The 15,955-nt window shown below is 46.4% G+C and overlaps 1 protein-coding gene across 1 annotated transcript in view; it reads right to left on the bottom strand.

Moving 5' to 3' along the window:
* The window catches only part of pik3c2b (phosphatidylinositol-4-phosphate 3-kinase, catalytic subunit type 2 beta), a 40,895-nt gene that overhangs the window by 21,264 nt on the left and 3,676 nt on the right, over positions 1 to 15,955 (bottom strand). The window contains exons 2-11 of the mRNA XM_037679722.1: positions 13,429 to 14,292; positions 12,837 to 12,937; positions 7,329 to 7,489; positions 6,974 to 7,094; positions 3,996 to 4,107; positions 3,226 to 3,305; positions 3,076 to 3,139; positions 651 to 797; positions 537 to 570; positions 250 to 445 (exon numbers count right to left, since the gene is read on the bottom strand). Of these exons, the coding sequence (XP_037535650.1) occupies positions 250 to 445; positions 537 to 570; positions 651 to 797; positions 3,076 to 3,139; positions 3,226 to 3,305; positions 3,996 to 4,107; positions 6,974 to 7,094; positions 7,329 to 7,489; positions 12,837 to 12,937; positions 13,429 to 14,289 (1,877 nt within the window). The 5' untranslated portion in view covers positions 14,290 to 14,292. The remainder of the gene's footprint in view (positions 1 to 249; positions 446 to 536; positions 571 to 650; positions 798 to 3,075; positions 3,140 to 3,225; positions 3,306 to 3,995; positions 4,108 to 6,973; positions 7,095 to 7,328; positions 7,490 to 12,836; positions 12,938 to 13,428; positions 14,293 to 15,955) is intronic.

The following is a 15,955-nucleotide window of genomic DNA, read 5'->3' as shown; positions in this document are numbered from 1 at the left end:
TGTCTTTAATTCTGATTCAGTCTTTAATCCTGACTTGGTCTTTAATCCTGGCTCAGTGTTTGATTACAGCAGCAGTAGAGATGGGATCCATTCTTAAAACTCCAGTCCATCCAGATACTGATTCAATATTTCAGCTGTTCTTGGGTCACAACAAACATTCTGATCACAGACTCTAATTCACCCAGTCTAGTCTTACAGCCTCATCCGACGAACTGCACATGCTCAGTGGAAGCATTAGTCTGGCTGTACCTGGCTGCCCAGGTGATGGGGACGCGGTGAGCGGCGTATACGTTGAAGGACAGCACATTGGTGACGAGGCCGGCCTCTTGCACTGGAGCCGTGAAGCTCCGACTCTGAGGCGTTGTGTGGAAATTGGCGTTAAACGTGCTGCAGTATAGCTCTACCAGGTCCAAGATGGCTGCTGTCAGCTTTTCCACCACTGACTCTGCAAGTGGAGGACATCAGACAGTACTTGCTAGGTCCAGATGTTTCTGACAGGCTCTGTGACAAAATAAACTATTGTGATGTATTCGTACCTCTGTTCTCTCTGACTGCCAGCACTGAAGCATCCTGGGAAATAGGAAGAGGTAATCAGATAAAGCCAGCTGCATCCTCTCAGTGGCACATCATCTCTTACCTGTTAGACTCACCTTCAGGACTTTGGGCTGCAGACGACAAGGGCATGCTGGGAGTTGGTTTAATGCTGACGTCACATCGGGCGTTTCCACGGCAGCCAATGAACTGCAGAGCGCCTTCACCGATTGAACCAGACGCTCAACACGCAGCGGAAGCTCCACCTTCATGAACAGACAGAATGAGGAGGAGGAGCAAAGTCTGTGAGCGTTACAGTTAACACACCTGACAGGTGCTGGGATACGTAGATAACTTGAGTGCTTTTCAGGGAAAACCTGGTCTGATGTGGAGAGATGGCATCCATCCCACTTTGAGTGGAGCCGCTCTTCTTTCTAGAAAATAGGCCGATTTAGTTTGTCCTCTAAATTATTGACCCAGGGTCCAGTCCAGGAAGCAGAGTTGTAGTCCTCTACACCTCTCTGCTGCTTCTCCTGTTACTCACCCAAACCCCCATTGAAACAGTGTCAGCTCGCCAGCTCAGGATTATTGATTAATACCAAACCAATTATTAGTTATAATTCCTTTGAGTCACTGTCTCACAGTCTTTCTCATCCTAAATGGAAATCTGAATGGCCTCTTTTACAAGTTGTTATATATCGTCCACCAGGCCATTATTCTCAGTTTTTGTCCAACTTTAGAGCTTTTAGTTATCTGGCTCCTCTCTTGTGGAAACAACTTCCATATTTTGTCCGTGAGGTTGATACATTGTCCAGTTTTAAGACTGGGTTTAAGACTTTCCATTCATTCATCCATTCCATCCATTATCTTCTGCTTATTCCGAAGTCAGGTTGTGGAGGCAGCAGCTTGAGCAAGGAGGCCCAGACATCTCTTTCCACAGTCACCTCTTCCAGCTCTTCTGGGAGGACCCCAAGGCGTTCTCAGGCCAACCAAGAGATATAGTCTCTCAAGCATGTCCTGGGTCTTCCACGGGGTCTCTTCCCAGTTGGACATGCCCAAAGCACCTCCCTAGGGAGGTGCCCAGGGAGCATCCTTACCAGATGCCCGAACCACCTCAACTGGCTCCTCTCAATGTGGAGGAGTAGCAGTTCTAGTCTGAGTCTCTCCCAGATAACTGAACGTCTCACCCTATCTTTAAGGGAGAGTCCAGCTACCCTGCAGAAAAAACTCATTTCAACCACCTGTATCCGCGATCTCATTCTTTCTGTCACTACCCAGAGCTCGTGACCATAGGTGAGGGTGGGAATGTCGATCGAACGGTAAACAGAGAGCTTTGCCTTACAGCTCAGCTCTCTCTTCACCACACTGGACCGGTACAGAGTCCGCAATACAGCAGACGCTGCACCAATCCATCTGTCGATCTCACGCTCCATTCTTCCCTCATTTGTGAACAAAACCCAGAGATACTTGAACTCCTCCACTTGAGGCAGAACCTCAACTTCAACCTGAAGAGAGCATTCCACCCTTTTCCGGTTCAGGACCATGGCCTCAAATTTGTAGATGCTGATTCTCATCCCAGCCGCTTCATACTTGGCTGTGAACTGTTCCAGTGAGCTGAAGATCACGTCACGATGATACCAACAGGACCACATCATCTGCAAAAAGCAGAGATGGAATCCTGAGGTCACCAAACTGGAAACCCTCTGCCCCCTGGCTGCACTGAGAAATTCTGTCCATAAAAGTTATGAATATTATCAGTGACAACGGGCAGACTTGGCGGAGTCCAACTCCCACCTTGAAGGGTCCGACTTACTACCAGCAATGCAAACCCAACTCTCACACTGCTTGTATAAAGACTGAACAGCCCATAACAACGGGCCCCCAGTCCCATACTCACCGAGCCATGAATCCTCCTTAAGACTTTCCTTTTTGATAAATCCTAGTTAGGGTCAGCTTGGGTTTCCTGAATTATCCCTTAGTTTTGCTGCTATAGTCTTAGACAGCTGGAGGACAAATTGACCTCATTTTCTCTCTCTGCTGCTGTCTTTACTTGCTCTACTCTTCCTGTTTGTATTTGTAATTATTTCTATCTTAACATTTTTTGTCTTTCCTCCTATAGAAAGTTCATCTGGACCTGTCATTCTGTGTTCGTCTGTTTCTACTTCCTGTTCCTCTCAAACCCAACTGGTTGAAGCAGATGGCCACTCGTCCTGAGCCTGGTTCTGCTGGAGGTTTCTTCCTGTTTTAAAGAGTTTTTGTCTTTCCACTTTCTCCTTTGTGCTTGTTCAGGATGAGCGACTGTGGTGAAGTGAAGATTCAACACAATCTGCTGCTTCCTCAGAGAGAGAACTTTTACTGATCAACTTTTATAATGTCTGTGAATGTTTCTGTTCAGTGCCCGGAGTCGACTTCTGTTGGGACTTGGAGCTACAGAAATAAACTGAATTTAATAATGGATGGATGGTGAGGCACCTGTGACAGGTGCGTGTATGTAACCTGTGACAGGTGTGTGTATGCTACCTGTGACAGGTGTGTGTGTGTTACCTGTGACAGCAGGAAGGACTCTGCTTCGTTATGAAACGTATCGAGCAGCAGAGTAAGCGCCTCTCTGATGAAACACAAAAATGCTCATTATCAAGTCTTGGTTTCTAAAATGAACCAATAAGAGCTCTAAATCTAGGCCCCGCCCCTCACCTGGTGATGGTCTGTTTGATTGGACGCTCCTGCAGCAGGATGCAGTGGTTCATGGAGGACGGCGTGTCGTCGTCTTCTTTCTGTCAGGAACACCTGATGAGTGAGTGCTTCAGTAGCTGCTGCTCACCTGGACACTTTCATTGCTACACTTTAATATGTGTGTATTCCACATTTAGCATTTTTAATTCAGTTACTTTATATATTTAAATTCTGCATTACTGATATTTTGAAGCCATTTAAATGTTGAAACGTCTGTGAATTTACAGTAAATTTTATGTTTTTACCTGTATGAACAAAAACTGCAGAAAGCAACACTTAAAAAAAACTAAAAGTGTGATGAAGTGGAATTAATGGCTATGTTGCAGTCAGAGCGGATGGAATTAAAATGAATTGTTTTTAATTTTGTTACCTTCTCTAAACAGAAAGGGGCAATAAAAGGAAGGTTTGTGGCTTCAGTCCAGCTACAGAGGTTAAATGGTAAACTGTGACATCGACACAGCTACTGAGTGATCCTCCATCTTACATGCTAAGTAGCATGTTAGTACGCTGTAGAATAATGGTTTAATTAGTTTAAGCTAAGGGGCGGAGCTCAGTGAACAGGTTCAAATGGGGAGGAGCTTTATACTCAGACTCAAAGAGGCGGAGCTCAGTGAACAGGCTCAAAACGGGCAGAGATTTGTACTCAGACTCCAAGGAGGACAACTCATTTTATTATTAGACAAATAATTGTGCGTGTGTGGTTGTGTGTGTGTGTGTGTGCATTTCCGCACCATGCGGGCCAGTTTGGTATCAATGGCAGATCTCCTGGTCAGAAACAGTCGAATGTCTAAGTCGAACTTCAGACATTGTTGGACAAATTCCAAACCGGCCAGAGTCTGAGAGCTGAGACACAGACAGGACAGAGACAAACAGGACATAGACAGACAGGGGTTAAAAGAGAAGGTAGGCCTGTCATCAGAAAGTTGTCGGTTCGACTCCCCAGATTAGCCCCCCTCTGGGCTCTTGAGCAAGGCCCTTAAATAAAAATAAAATAAAATATTAAATAAATAAATATAAACTTTATTGCCAGGCAAAATTGAACGAAACTAGGTTTCATTTCTCCACAGTAGTGTAGGAGTTCATAATTTACATGGATTTTTGTTAGGGATTTATGAGGCAAACAACTTCAGGGTAGAAGCTGTTCCTCAGTCTAATGGTTCTACACTTAATGCACCACAACGTTCTGCCTGAGGGGAGTGGGGTAAAAAGTGTGTGCTGGGTGAGTGGGGTCCTTCATGATGCAGGTGGCCCTCTTCCTGCAGCTGGAGGTGTAGATGTCTGTGATGGTGGGGAGGCTGACTCCAAAAGACTTCTGTGCAGCCTTCACCACTCTCTACAGAGCTTCCATCTCTCCAGATGTGCAACCTCCATGCCACACGTTGATGCTAGAGAACAGGATGCTCTCCACTGCACACCAGTAGGAGGAGGTGAGGACCAGTCCAGCTCACCTCAGCCACTTGAGGAAGTAGAGTCTCTGATGTGCTTTCTTGATCAGGCTGGTAGTGTTGTTGCCCCAGCTGAGGTTGTTGTTCAGCTGTACACCCAAGTACTTGTAACTGGAGACCACTTCCACCGCAGATCCTGCTATGTTAATGGGTGTGGGTAGGGTAGGTGCATTTGCTCCTTCTGAAATCCCCAGTCATCTTGTTCATCTTCTTCACATTGATGTGAAGGTTGTTCTTCCTGCGCCAGCTCTCCAGGTGTTCCACCTCCTGTCTATAGCTGGACTCATCATTGTTTGTGATGCATCCAACCACTGCTGTATGGTCTGCAAACTTTACAATATGACAGTCTGAATGGGTAAGTGTGCAGTCATACATGAGCAGAGTGAACAGGAGGGGGCTCAACACACAGCCCTGAGGGGAGCCAGTGCTTAAGGTTATGGTTGAGGATGAGAAGTTGTGGATCCTCACAGACTGCGGACTGTTGGTTAAGAAATCCAGGACCCAGTTACATAAGTAGGGGCTTGGTCCTAGTGTGAATAGTTTGTCCATCAGGGTCTGAGGAAGTCTGGTGTTCAAGGCAAATGAGAAGTCCACAAAGAGCATTTGGATGTAGGAGTTCTTCTGCTCCAGGTGGGTGAGAGCAGTGTGGACCGCAGAGGAGATGGTGTCCTCTGTTGATCGATTCTTGCAGTATGCATACTGATGGGGGTCCTCGCTGATGTCGATGGTAGCTTTGATGTGGGTCATGACCGTTCTTCCAATTAATTTAGCGACTATCAGGGTGAGGGCTACTGGCCGGTAGTCATTCAAACCAGTCACTGTAGAGCTGTTTGGGACTGGGATAATGGTAGCAGTCTTCAAGCAGGTGGGAACAGTTGATAGGTTGAGGGAGGAGTTAAAGATGTCAGCCAGCACCTCGTTGAGCTGATCACACAGTCTCTCAGCACCCTCCCCGGGATGTTGTCTGGGCCAGTGGCTTTGTGAGGATTAATCCTCCTGAAGGTCCTCCTTACTTCTGCTGATGTCACACTGAGGAACTCCTCTTCAGATGGTGAGGTGAGTCTGATGCTGGGTGGTCTGTTCATGTCTTCAAAGTAGACATAAAACCTGTTAAGAGCATCTGGCAGTGATGGGTCCCTAGGGCATTGTGCACCTCTGCTGTTATAGTCTGTGATGCACTTAATGCCCTTCCACATGCTCCTTGGGTCCTGTAAGGAGAAATGTCCCTGGATCTTCTGTGCATATGTTTCTTTGCCCCTCTTTATACCAGCAGTCAGCTCTTTCCTTGCCCTCCCCAGTCCCTGCGAGTCGGCAGACCTGAAGGCAGTGTCCCTGGCTTTCAGCAGGGTACGTAACTCTACGTTCAGCCAGGGTTTCTGGTTCGGGTAGCACATCACAGTCCTGGTGGTGGTGACATCATCAACACTATTGCTGATGTATCAGAGGACAGCAGATGTGTACAGTATTCCTCCAGATCCAGTTCTCCTTCATTTAAAGCGGCCTCCCTGAAGATGTGTTCAATAAGGAGCATTTGTAGCAAAGCCAATAGCAGAGTGATAAATTGCATCCAGCTTATGAAGGACACCCTTACAAGCATGTCTGTAAATTATGTCTCCATAATCCAACACAGGTAGAATGTTGTTTTTTTTTTTTCAACAATGGTGTGTTTTGCAGTCAAAGTAAACCAGCAGTCTCAGGTCTGAAGGTCCAGCAGTTCAGACTGCTGGACCTTCAGAATGTTGGACCTTCAGAATGTTTGACATCAGCAAGCTGCTGCAGGTAGCAGAATCAGGCATTGGAAACAGGAAACCAGAAGTTGAAACAACAAACAGGTTCTAATTCTAAATGTAACACTGAGTCCAATGTGCTGCTTGATCACATCAACTGAAGGAAAAACAAAAGATTCAGGAATCAACGAGGAAGATCAAAACACTACAACAGGAAATAAAAGTGAAACAATTTTATGACTCAACACTTTTGACTTGGCTTGATTTGAAGAATAAAATGTTTAAACCTGTTTTATCAGTTTTACTGCAGCAGAAAGTTGATGAGTGAATGCAGATGTTCAGCAAATGACTGCAAGGAGAAAACATCTGGACACAGTAAAGGTTTTGCTGGAACTGAAACTCATGGTTGGGTGATGAAGTCCTCTTCCTTTATTTAGGTGGAACTTTTGCAGAATATACAGCTGGACCTGGTTCCTTCATGGAACTGAGAATCGAAACCACAAACCTTAAATCATTAGTTCTGGTTCTGGTTCTTACTTGTTGAGGAACTCCTCTAGTCCGCAGACCTTCAGGAGGTACTTGTTCAGGTCCATGTGGTCCAAGTCGTCCTGAGCGTAGCACAGAGTCTGGTAGATGAGCAGATCCACTGTGGAAGAACCTGAGACACACAGAGCGTGGTGTTACTGTCCATACCTGGGTCTGAAATGGTCCTACAGAACCCTTCAAGCAGCAGCACGGTTCTGATGCAGATTCACTGAGTCCACGTTCGGTTCTGACCACACACACACAGAGACACACAGACAGAGAAAGAAAGAGAGACCGAGAGAGCGAGAGAGAGACCAACAGTTATTGGGCCTCTAGGAGTTCTAATGGAACCTTGGCAGGTTCTTACCATCGCAGGTGAAGGTCAGAGGTTCCCTGAAGTCCTCGCTGACCACCGTCACCTTCACGCCCACTCCCAGAGCCTGATGCAGCTCATCATGGCCGACCGATGGCGCCCACACGAAGCCGGCGTTCTTGGAGCCGTCGCTGTGCGGGTACGCCGAGCGCAGCCTGGAACACACACTGATGATGTCACAGCTCAGGTGACATCACTTCCTGTTCATGTTCTCTGTGGACTGAACCTGAACCACCTGAACTTTATCCACCTGAACCTGAACTAGCTGCACCTGAACCTGATCCACCTGAACTAGAGCTGGGCGGTATATCGGTTTGTACCAAAATTTAATTAATTAGCCTGAACAATATTCGGAACATTGCACCCGCCAATAAACTGTTTCACGGGGGACCTTTTTCTTTGCTGCACTGCTGAACGCACAGGCAGGAAACAGAGCAGCACAAAGCAAGCTAGTGTTGTTGGAGGCATTGAGCATGGTAGAGATGGACACAAAGTTTGGAAAGAGAAGCTGTAGTAGAAGAAAGAGTTGAGGGTGATGCTCAAGAAGAACTTGTGCCTAAAAAGGGATGGTTTCTGTTGTGTTGAAGTATTTTGGCTTTAAAAGCTCGGATGTTGATTAAACAATGGTATTCAGCAAACCGTCAAGTTAAAGTTGTTGCCACAGGCAACACAAGCAATTTGCTCCACCACCTCAGTTGCAAAGATGTCTTGGAATACAGACTTTTTAAAAACTACAATCTGCACCGTCCACATCCAAAACTGGACGAGCTTCAGGACACTCGAGACAAACATCCCTTACAGAAGCATTTGCCAGATGTACTCCCTACAACCAAACAAGCAAGTGGTGGGTTCAAGTAACAAACATCATCAGTTATATACCTGAAGACAGGGTTCCGTTACGTACTGTGGGAAAAAAAAAGGTTTCAGAGCTACGGTCATAATGCTGGATTGCTGCTATGTGGTGCCAAGTCACAAATATTCTGGCCAAATAGCGATCCTCACGTTGTACCAAGAGCACACAGGAAAGGTACAATCAGAGGTGGCTACAGTCCCACACTGCAACAACAGCAGATATGTGGTCAAGCCGCACTATGGAGCCAGATCTGAGCCTGACGGTTCATTTCATTAACAAAGACTGGCTTTTAAAAAGCTATTGCCTCCAAACAAGCTACTTCCCAAATGACCACATTGAGGAATTGCTTGATGGAGGCTTGCAGGAAGCACTGGACTCCTGAGGACTGGCAGAGCACAAGCTAGTGGCCATCACCACAGTGGAGCCAACATCACAAAGGTCGTCCACATCAACAAGTGGACACTGCAGTGCTTTGGGCCCAGGCTTCACACAGTCATAGGTATGTTACAGTAACTGAAACAGTAAGTTTTTATAAACAACTGAAGCAAAACACATAGATTAAGAACTGTACAATGAGTGTAATGAACTGGTCCAAACCCAGCCAGTCAAAGAAGATGGCCGCTTGCCCTGAGCTGGACGTTTCTTCCCGTTAAAAGGGAGTTTTTCCCTTCCACTGTCTCCTTTGTGCTTGCTCAGGATTGGAGACTGTGACAAAGTGAAGATTCAACACAATCTGCTGCTTCCTCAGATAGAGAACTTTTACTAATTGTCTTTTTAATGCATGTGCATGTTTTTGTACAGTGCCTTGAGATGACGTGTGTTGGGACTTGGAGCTACAGAATTAAACTGACTTGAATTGGATTGAATATACACTCTGCATTTTTTATTCTAATTTATTCTTGGTATTCCGGCAGCACGGTGGCGCAACTGGCGAGCAGGTCCCTGGTTCAAATCCAGGTCTGGGGTCTTTTCTGGGTGGAGTTTGTATGTTTTCTCCGTGCATGCGTGGGTTTTCTCTGGGTACTCCAGTTTCCTCCCACAGACCAAAAATGTGCACGTTAGGCTGATTGGTAACTCTAAATTGTCCCTAGGTGTGAGTGAGTGTGAATGGTTTTTTATCTCTATGTGTCTCTGTGATGGACTGGAGACCTGTCCAGGGTGTACCCTGCCTCTTGCACAGTGATGGCTGGACATGGGCACCAGTGACCCCGCAACCCAAAAAGGAAGAAGCAGGTAAAGCTAATGGATGGATGGATTCTTGGTCATAAACTTACAATGATACAGTGTGCAATATATCAGTTGCAATGCAATAGACAATGTGCTGGTGAAGATTCTCAGTCATCCAGGACATGATGAATTCAAAAAGCGTTCAATACAAAAACAACTGGACGTCTTCTGTTACAAATAAAGTCCAGTTGTTTTTGTATTGAACGCTTTTTGAATAGACAATGTGCAATGTACTCAGTACTTTTTTATTCGTATTATTCTTAATTTTTTCTTGTATAACCAGAGGGTATGTTTTAAAATTTTCTTTCCTGCTTTTCTTCCTGCAGCAACTCTGTAAATTTCCCTAGAGGAACTAATAAAGGAAAATCTTGTGTTAGACTTAAACTAAAACACTTGTTTGGTGTTTTTACAGAGACGGGTGTGAAAGATGACTGAATACATCGTGCAGTTGAGGCCTGCAAAAAAGGTTTCTGCCTTCTCTTATAAATTTCCCCCAAGTTTCCAAGCTAGCTAAAGGATACGTACGTATTCCTGCTGCCAGCTGTCTATCAGAGAGAGCTTTCAGCACTGGGGGGGACATTGTCACGAGCCCCAGGGCAGCCATCAAACCAGATGCTGTGCTTTTCCTTCTATTGTTCAAAATGTGAGAGTAATGTTTTACTGCAGCCATGCTGCATTTTATGTTTTTCAATACTCATTGTTATTTACTGTTATTTAATACTGGATGTTGCACACTTGTGATTTAAGTTTATTGTTGTTTATTGTTGTAATTTAATGAGGGCAAGATGTTTAATTTATCAATATTGTTTACATAATACTGAAAGCCAAGATACATGTGTTTTTTTTCAGTACTTGAATACTGCATGTTGCACACTCATTGTTTGTTATTAACGTTAGTGTATTTTTTTCCTTTTCATTAAGGTAAAATGTTTACTTTGTCCAAGACTCCATCCATCCATCCATTATCTTTACCCGTTTATTCCATTTTGGGTCACGGGGGTCGCTGGTGCCCATGTCCAGCAATCACTGTGCGAGGGGCGGGGTACACCCTGGACGGGTCTCCAGTCCATCACAGGGCCACATAGAGACAAACAACCATTCACTCTCTCACTCACACCTAGGGACAATTTAGAGTTACCAATCAGCCTAACATGCATGTTTTTGGTCTGTGGGAGGAAACCGGAGTACCCGGAGAAAACCCATGCATGCACGGAGAAAACATGCAAACTCCACCCAGAGGGCCCCTGGACCGGGGTTTGAACCAGGGACCTGCTCGCTGAGAGGCAGCAGCTCTACCAGTTGCGCCACCGTGCTGCCCTTGTCCAAGACTCATTCAGTGCAATTCAACAAAGTACCTCTGAAGTGGTTAGGGATTCATGAGTCTAACAGCCTCAGGGTAGAAGCTGTTCCTCAGTCTAGTGGTTCTACACTTAATGCTCCGCTACGCTTAATGTCAGTTCCTTCCTGAGGGGAGCGGGGCAAAAAGTGTGTGTGCTGGGTGAGTGGGGTCCTTCATGATGCAGGAGGCCCTCTTCCTGCATCTAGAGGTGTAGATGTCTGTGATGTAGGGGAGACTGACTCCAACATCTTCTGTGCAGCCTTCACCACTCTCTGCAAAGCTTTTCTTTCTGCAGCTGTGCAGCCTCCATGCCACATGTTGATGCTGGAACATGAATGTGTGTGTAGTAGAGTGCTGTATGAATGTGTGTGGACTGTGGAGGTAAGTGAGGGCACAGATTGTGTTGTGAAGTGCTTTGAGTATCTTGATTACTGTAGACAGAAAGGAGCTGTACAGGTACAGCCCATATACAATACAAGCTTCACAGACGCTGCCCAGCACTTTGGTCTGAAGGTCTGTCTGAAGAAGACGCAAGTGCTACACCAACCAGCACCTAGTGAGCAGTACCATCCCCCTCACATCAACATTGGCAAGACAGAGCTGAAAGTTGTCCAGCAGTTCAACTATATTGGGGGCATCATCTCCTCAGACCCTAAGATCGACAAAGAAATCGACAGCAGATTGGCCAAAGCGAGCAGCGCATTTGGCAAACTCCGCAAGAGAGTGAGGTCAAGCAAAGACCTGAAGACGAGGAACAAAATCAGTGTGTACAGAGCTACTGTAGTGACCACCCTCCTGTACGGCTCCGAATCATGGGTCACCTACCACCGCCATGTACAGCTCCTCGAGCGCTTCCACAAACGCCGTCTCCACTCCATCCTCAACATCCACTGGAGCGACTTCATAACCAACGTGGAGGTCCTCCAGCAGGCGGAGATCACCAGCATCTAGGCAATGCTGCTCAAGACTTGCCTACGTTGGGCAGGGCATGTGTCCAGGATGGAGGACCGCCACCTACCAAAGATTGTATTGTATGGTGAGCTGTCCTCTGGGTGGCACAAGAGAGGGGCGCCACGTAAATGATACAAAGACCTCGTCAAGGCCTCCCTGAATGTGAGCCATATCGACCCCCAAAACTGGTCCACGCTCACCACTGACCGTGAAGCCTGGCGGTCAACCATCCACAAGGCAGTGGGGTCCTTTGAGACAAAAAGACGTGCTAGCCTGGAGGACAAGCAAAGCAGGAGAAAGAACAGAGCACCCACTCCCACCCCTGACCAGACATTCACATTCACTTGCAGCCGCTGTGGCCGAGACCGCCGCTCCAGGATCCGTCTCATCAGCCACCAGAGGGTCTGCAGTCGTGAACACCCTTCATGATCTTCGGAGACGAAGCCAAGCCAGAGTATAGGTACAGTCCATTTACCACTGACTTCACTAAGAATGTAGTTGGTTTACAAATAAGATATAAACATTTCTTTTTAAGATAGTTAAGTTTTGAAAATCATAGCTGTTAAGTTTTTGAAAAGATGTTTGATTAAAGTTTTTTTTATTTTCACTGCAACAGTCATGCCATGTGATTGCTTCAATTCATTAGTGACACTGTCCTGAAAACTGGAACGAGTATTTGTGTGGGCACGACAGCGGAGGAGGTTGTTCAAGGACACTTCACTGCAGCAGGTTCCCCCTCTATCAGTACAAAATGTGCACAAACACCGAAAAATACTGTGATGTTGCTCACACCGCCAGCACTGACCTGAACCACCTGAACCACCTGAACCTGAACCAGCTGACCCTGAATCACCTGAACCTGAACCATCTGAACTTGAATCAGCTAAACCTGAACCATCTGATTGTGAATCAGCTAAACCTGAACCACCTAAACCGGCAGGAACATCTGGCTACAGATGTTTGAACTAAAACAACTGTGGAGGACTTTCTGGTTGATATAAAGTTCTGATTGGTTGTTCTTGTCATGTGACATGTTTTCTTTGTATCTCAGCAGAAATTTCTAAACACTTTTCTGACATCACTTCCCGTTTGAATAAAAGCCAAGCATCGCCATGGCGACAGTGTCACTCACACATCCAACATATGACAAAAAGCGGCCACTTCCTCGTCTCTTTCCTCTGACACCCGGAACAGCTCGAATCCAAACCCGCTTGTCCTGGAGCCCAGTGACACCTGTCAATCACACAGAGCCAGCCAATCAGAGCAGACCTACTATGGACCAATCAGACAGTCAGGTTTAAAGTAGAAACACACAGGCTGTAGAAGTGGTGTCATGTGACCAACAAGAAATAAACACGTCATGTGACCTCCTTCATGCTTTTCAGACATTTCATCCACTGGTTCTGTGCTCAGACCATCAGCCCAAAGATCAACTCTTTAATCCACCTGAAGGACCCGATGACCCACCCAGGGCAGTCTTTCCCCTGGCGTCATCCAAGGGGGGCGTTTTGTCCCCACAACAAATCAAAGCTGCCCCCAATCTGTACTTCTTCTCATGTGACCACTGCAACGCTGGAGTCCATACTTATTCACCCAGGAACTTGGACCCAGACCTTGTGATCCTGGTCTTGCAGGTTCCAAACCTTCTGGTCATGGAGGAGGCCCTTTTTCTCACGAAACTCTTAAGGTAATGAAATTTATGAATAAGAGACAGCACCACCTACCGGGTCAGCAGAAACCCTCCGTTGGTTCTTGTTGCTCTTCACGACAGATGTGTAGGTCCTGGGAGGCAGCTGAGGGGGGAGAGTCTTACTGCGAGTCACGGGCTTTCCTGATTGGTCCTCGTTGGTGTGTTGAACTCGTGGTGGCGGTCTGAACTCGTTGAGTTGAGCTGAGGCCAGTGAGTCGTTGATGGTGTCGTAGTTCAGTTCTGCCGAGGTCAATTTGTGCTGGTCCACATCAGGGGTGAACAGGTTCACATCTCTGGGCTCGGTGGACGGTCCGGGGACCAGGAAGGAGTTCTCTGACCTTGGGGGTGGGGGGATAGGCTGTCTGGGTGGAATGGCAGGGGGAAGATCATCTGTGAGTGTCACAAGGCCTTTGGAGAGAAACCCTGAACCAAGTCCAGAAGAGTCCCCAGGGCTGGAACCGGAAATATCTCTGAACTTCAAGAACTCCAGACTGTCAAGGATGTAGGGGGACTCTTTAAAACCCACCAGAGGAGGGGTGGGCCTAGGTGGGAGGGGAAGGGGACCCTGGGAACCCCCGGGCTGGTTTAAGGAGGAGTCTGACCCAGAAAGTCCGGTAAGCAGGTTCTCTCCTGTGAGGTCTGGGATGTGCAGGCTGGGGTTGGGTCGAGGATGATTCAAGGATGGATTTGGAGGCTTGGAGCGGATCTGACTTGGAGGTCGAAGTTCAGTCTGGTTGGTTGTGGTCCCGTTCTTGTCTTGTTTGAGTCTGGAGAGTGCATCATACTCCATCTGCAGAGCCTCAGCCAGAACCAGCTCCTTCTGACTGAGACCCAGAGACTCCAGACTCACCCATCCTGCCTCACCGCCCTCTTTCTGGGTCTGAGTCGCTGACATCGTCTACAAACCAGAAAACACAGTCCAGGTTAACGGAACAAAACTATCAGATGCTGCTTCTAGTAAGAAGTCTGGTTTTTCAGAATGGTTAACCTGAAAGTTGTAAAAAAAAATCTGACGTTTGTAGATGATGCTCTGGTTTCTGCAGACACTGAACAAGAAGGCTGGAAGGATGAAGTCACATAAACCAGAACATCATCTGCAAACATCTGAATATCTTCCAGGTGTAACGTTCAACAACCGGATGTCCGACATGAAGTTTCATTAAGATTTTATTTACAGGTGCTGGTCATAAAATTAGAATATTGTAAAAATATTTATTTATTTCAGTAATTCCATTCAAAAAGTGAAACTTGTATATTATATTCATTCATTACACACAAACTGATATATTTCAAATGTTTTTTTTAATGTAGATGATTATAACTGACAACTAATGAAAACCCCAAATTCAGTATCTCAGAAAATTAGAATATTAAAAACAATTTAAAATATATATACTTTTAGAAATGTTGGCCAAATGAAAAGTATGAGCATGTACAGTATCAATACTTAGTTGGGGCTCCTTTTGCCTGGATTACTGCAACAATGCGACATGGCATGGAGTCGATCGGTCTGTGGCACTGCTCAGGTGTTGAGAGCCCAGGTTGCTTCAGCTCTTCTGAATTGCTGGGTCTGGTGTATCGCATCTTCCTCTTCACAATACCCCAAAGATTTTCTATTTATTTATATCTATATCTATCTATATCTATTTTTCAGGCGAGTTTGCTGGCCAATTAAGAACAGGGATACCATGGTCCTTAAACCAGGTACTGGTAGCTTTGGCACTGTGCAGGTGCCAAGTCCTGTTGGAAAATGAAATCTGCATCTCCATAAAGTTGGTCAGCAGCAGGAAGCATCAAGTCTCTAAAACTTCCAGATAGACGGCTGCGTTGACCTTGGACCTCAGAAAACACAGTGGACCAACACCAGCAGATGACATGGCCCCCCAAACCATCACTGACTGTGGAAACTTGACACTGGACCTCAAGCAACGTGGATTCTGTGCCTCTCCTCTCTTCCTCCAGACTCTGGGACCTTGATTTCCAAAGGAAATGCAAAATTTACTTTCATTAGAGAACATAACTTTGGACCACTCAGCAGCAGTCCAGTCTTTAATCCAGGCAAGACGCGTCTGACACTGTCTCTTGTTCAAGACCGAGTGATTTGACACAAGGAATGCGACAGCTGAAACCTAAGTCTTGCATAGGTCTGTGCATGGTGGTTCTTGAAGCACTGACTTCAGCTGCAGTCCACTTTGTGAATCTCCCCCTCATTTTGGAATGGGTTTTGTTTCCCCATCTTCTCCAGGTTGTGGTTATCCCTATTCCTTGTACACATTTTTTCTACCACATCTTTTCCTTCACTTCGCCTCTCTATTAATGCGCTTGGACACAGTGCGGACAGGTGACTGTCAGTGAGGACAGGTGACTGTCAGTGAGGACAGGTGACGGTCAGTGCGGACAGGTGACTGTCAGTGCGGACAGGTGACTGTCAGTGAGGACAGGTGACATCAGTGAGGACAGGTGACGGTCAGTGAGGACAGGTGACTGTCAGTGCGGAAAGGTGACTGTCAGTGAGGACAGGTGACTGTCAGTGAGGACAGGTGACTGTCAGTGAGGACAGG

The sequence above is a fragment of the Nematolebias whitei genome, chromosome 7 (assembly GCF_014905685.2).
Source record: "Nematolebias whitei isolate Nwh7 chromosome 7, NemWhi1, whole genome shotgun sequence".
Classification (NCBI taxonomy): Eukaryota; Metazoa; Chordata; class Actinopteri; order Cyprinodontiformes; family Rivulidae; genus Nematolebias; species Nematolebias whitei.
This window is presented reverse-complemented; position numbering and strand designations above follow the sequence as displayed.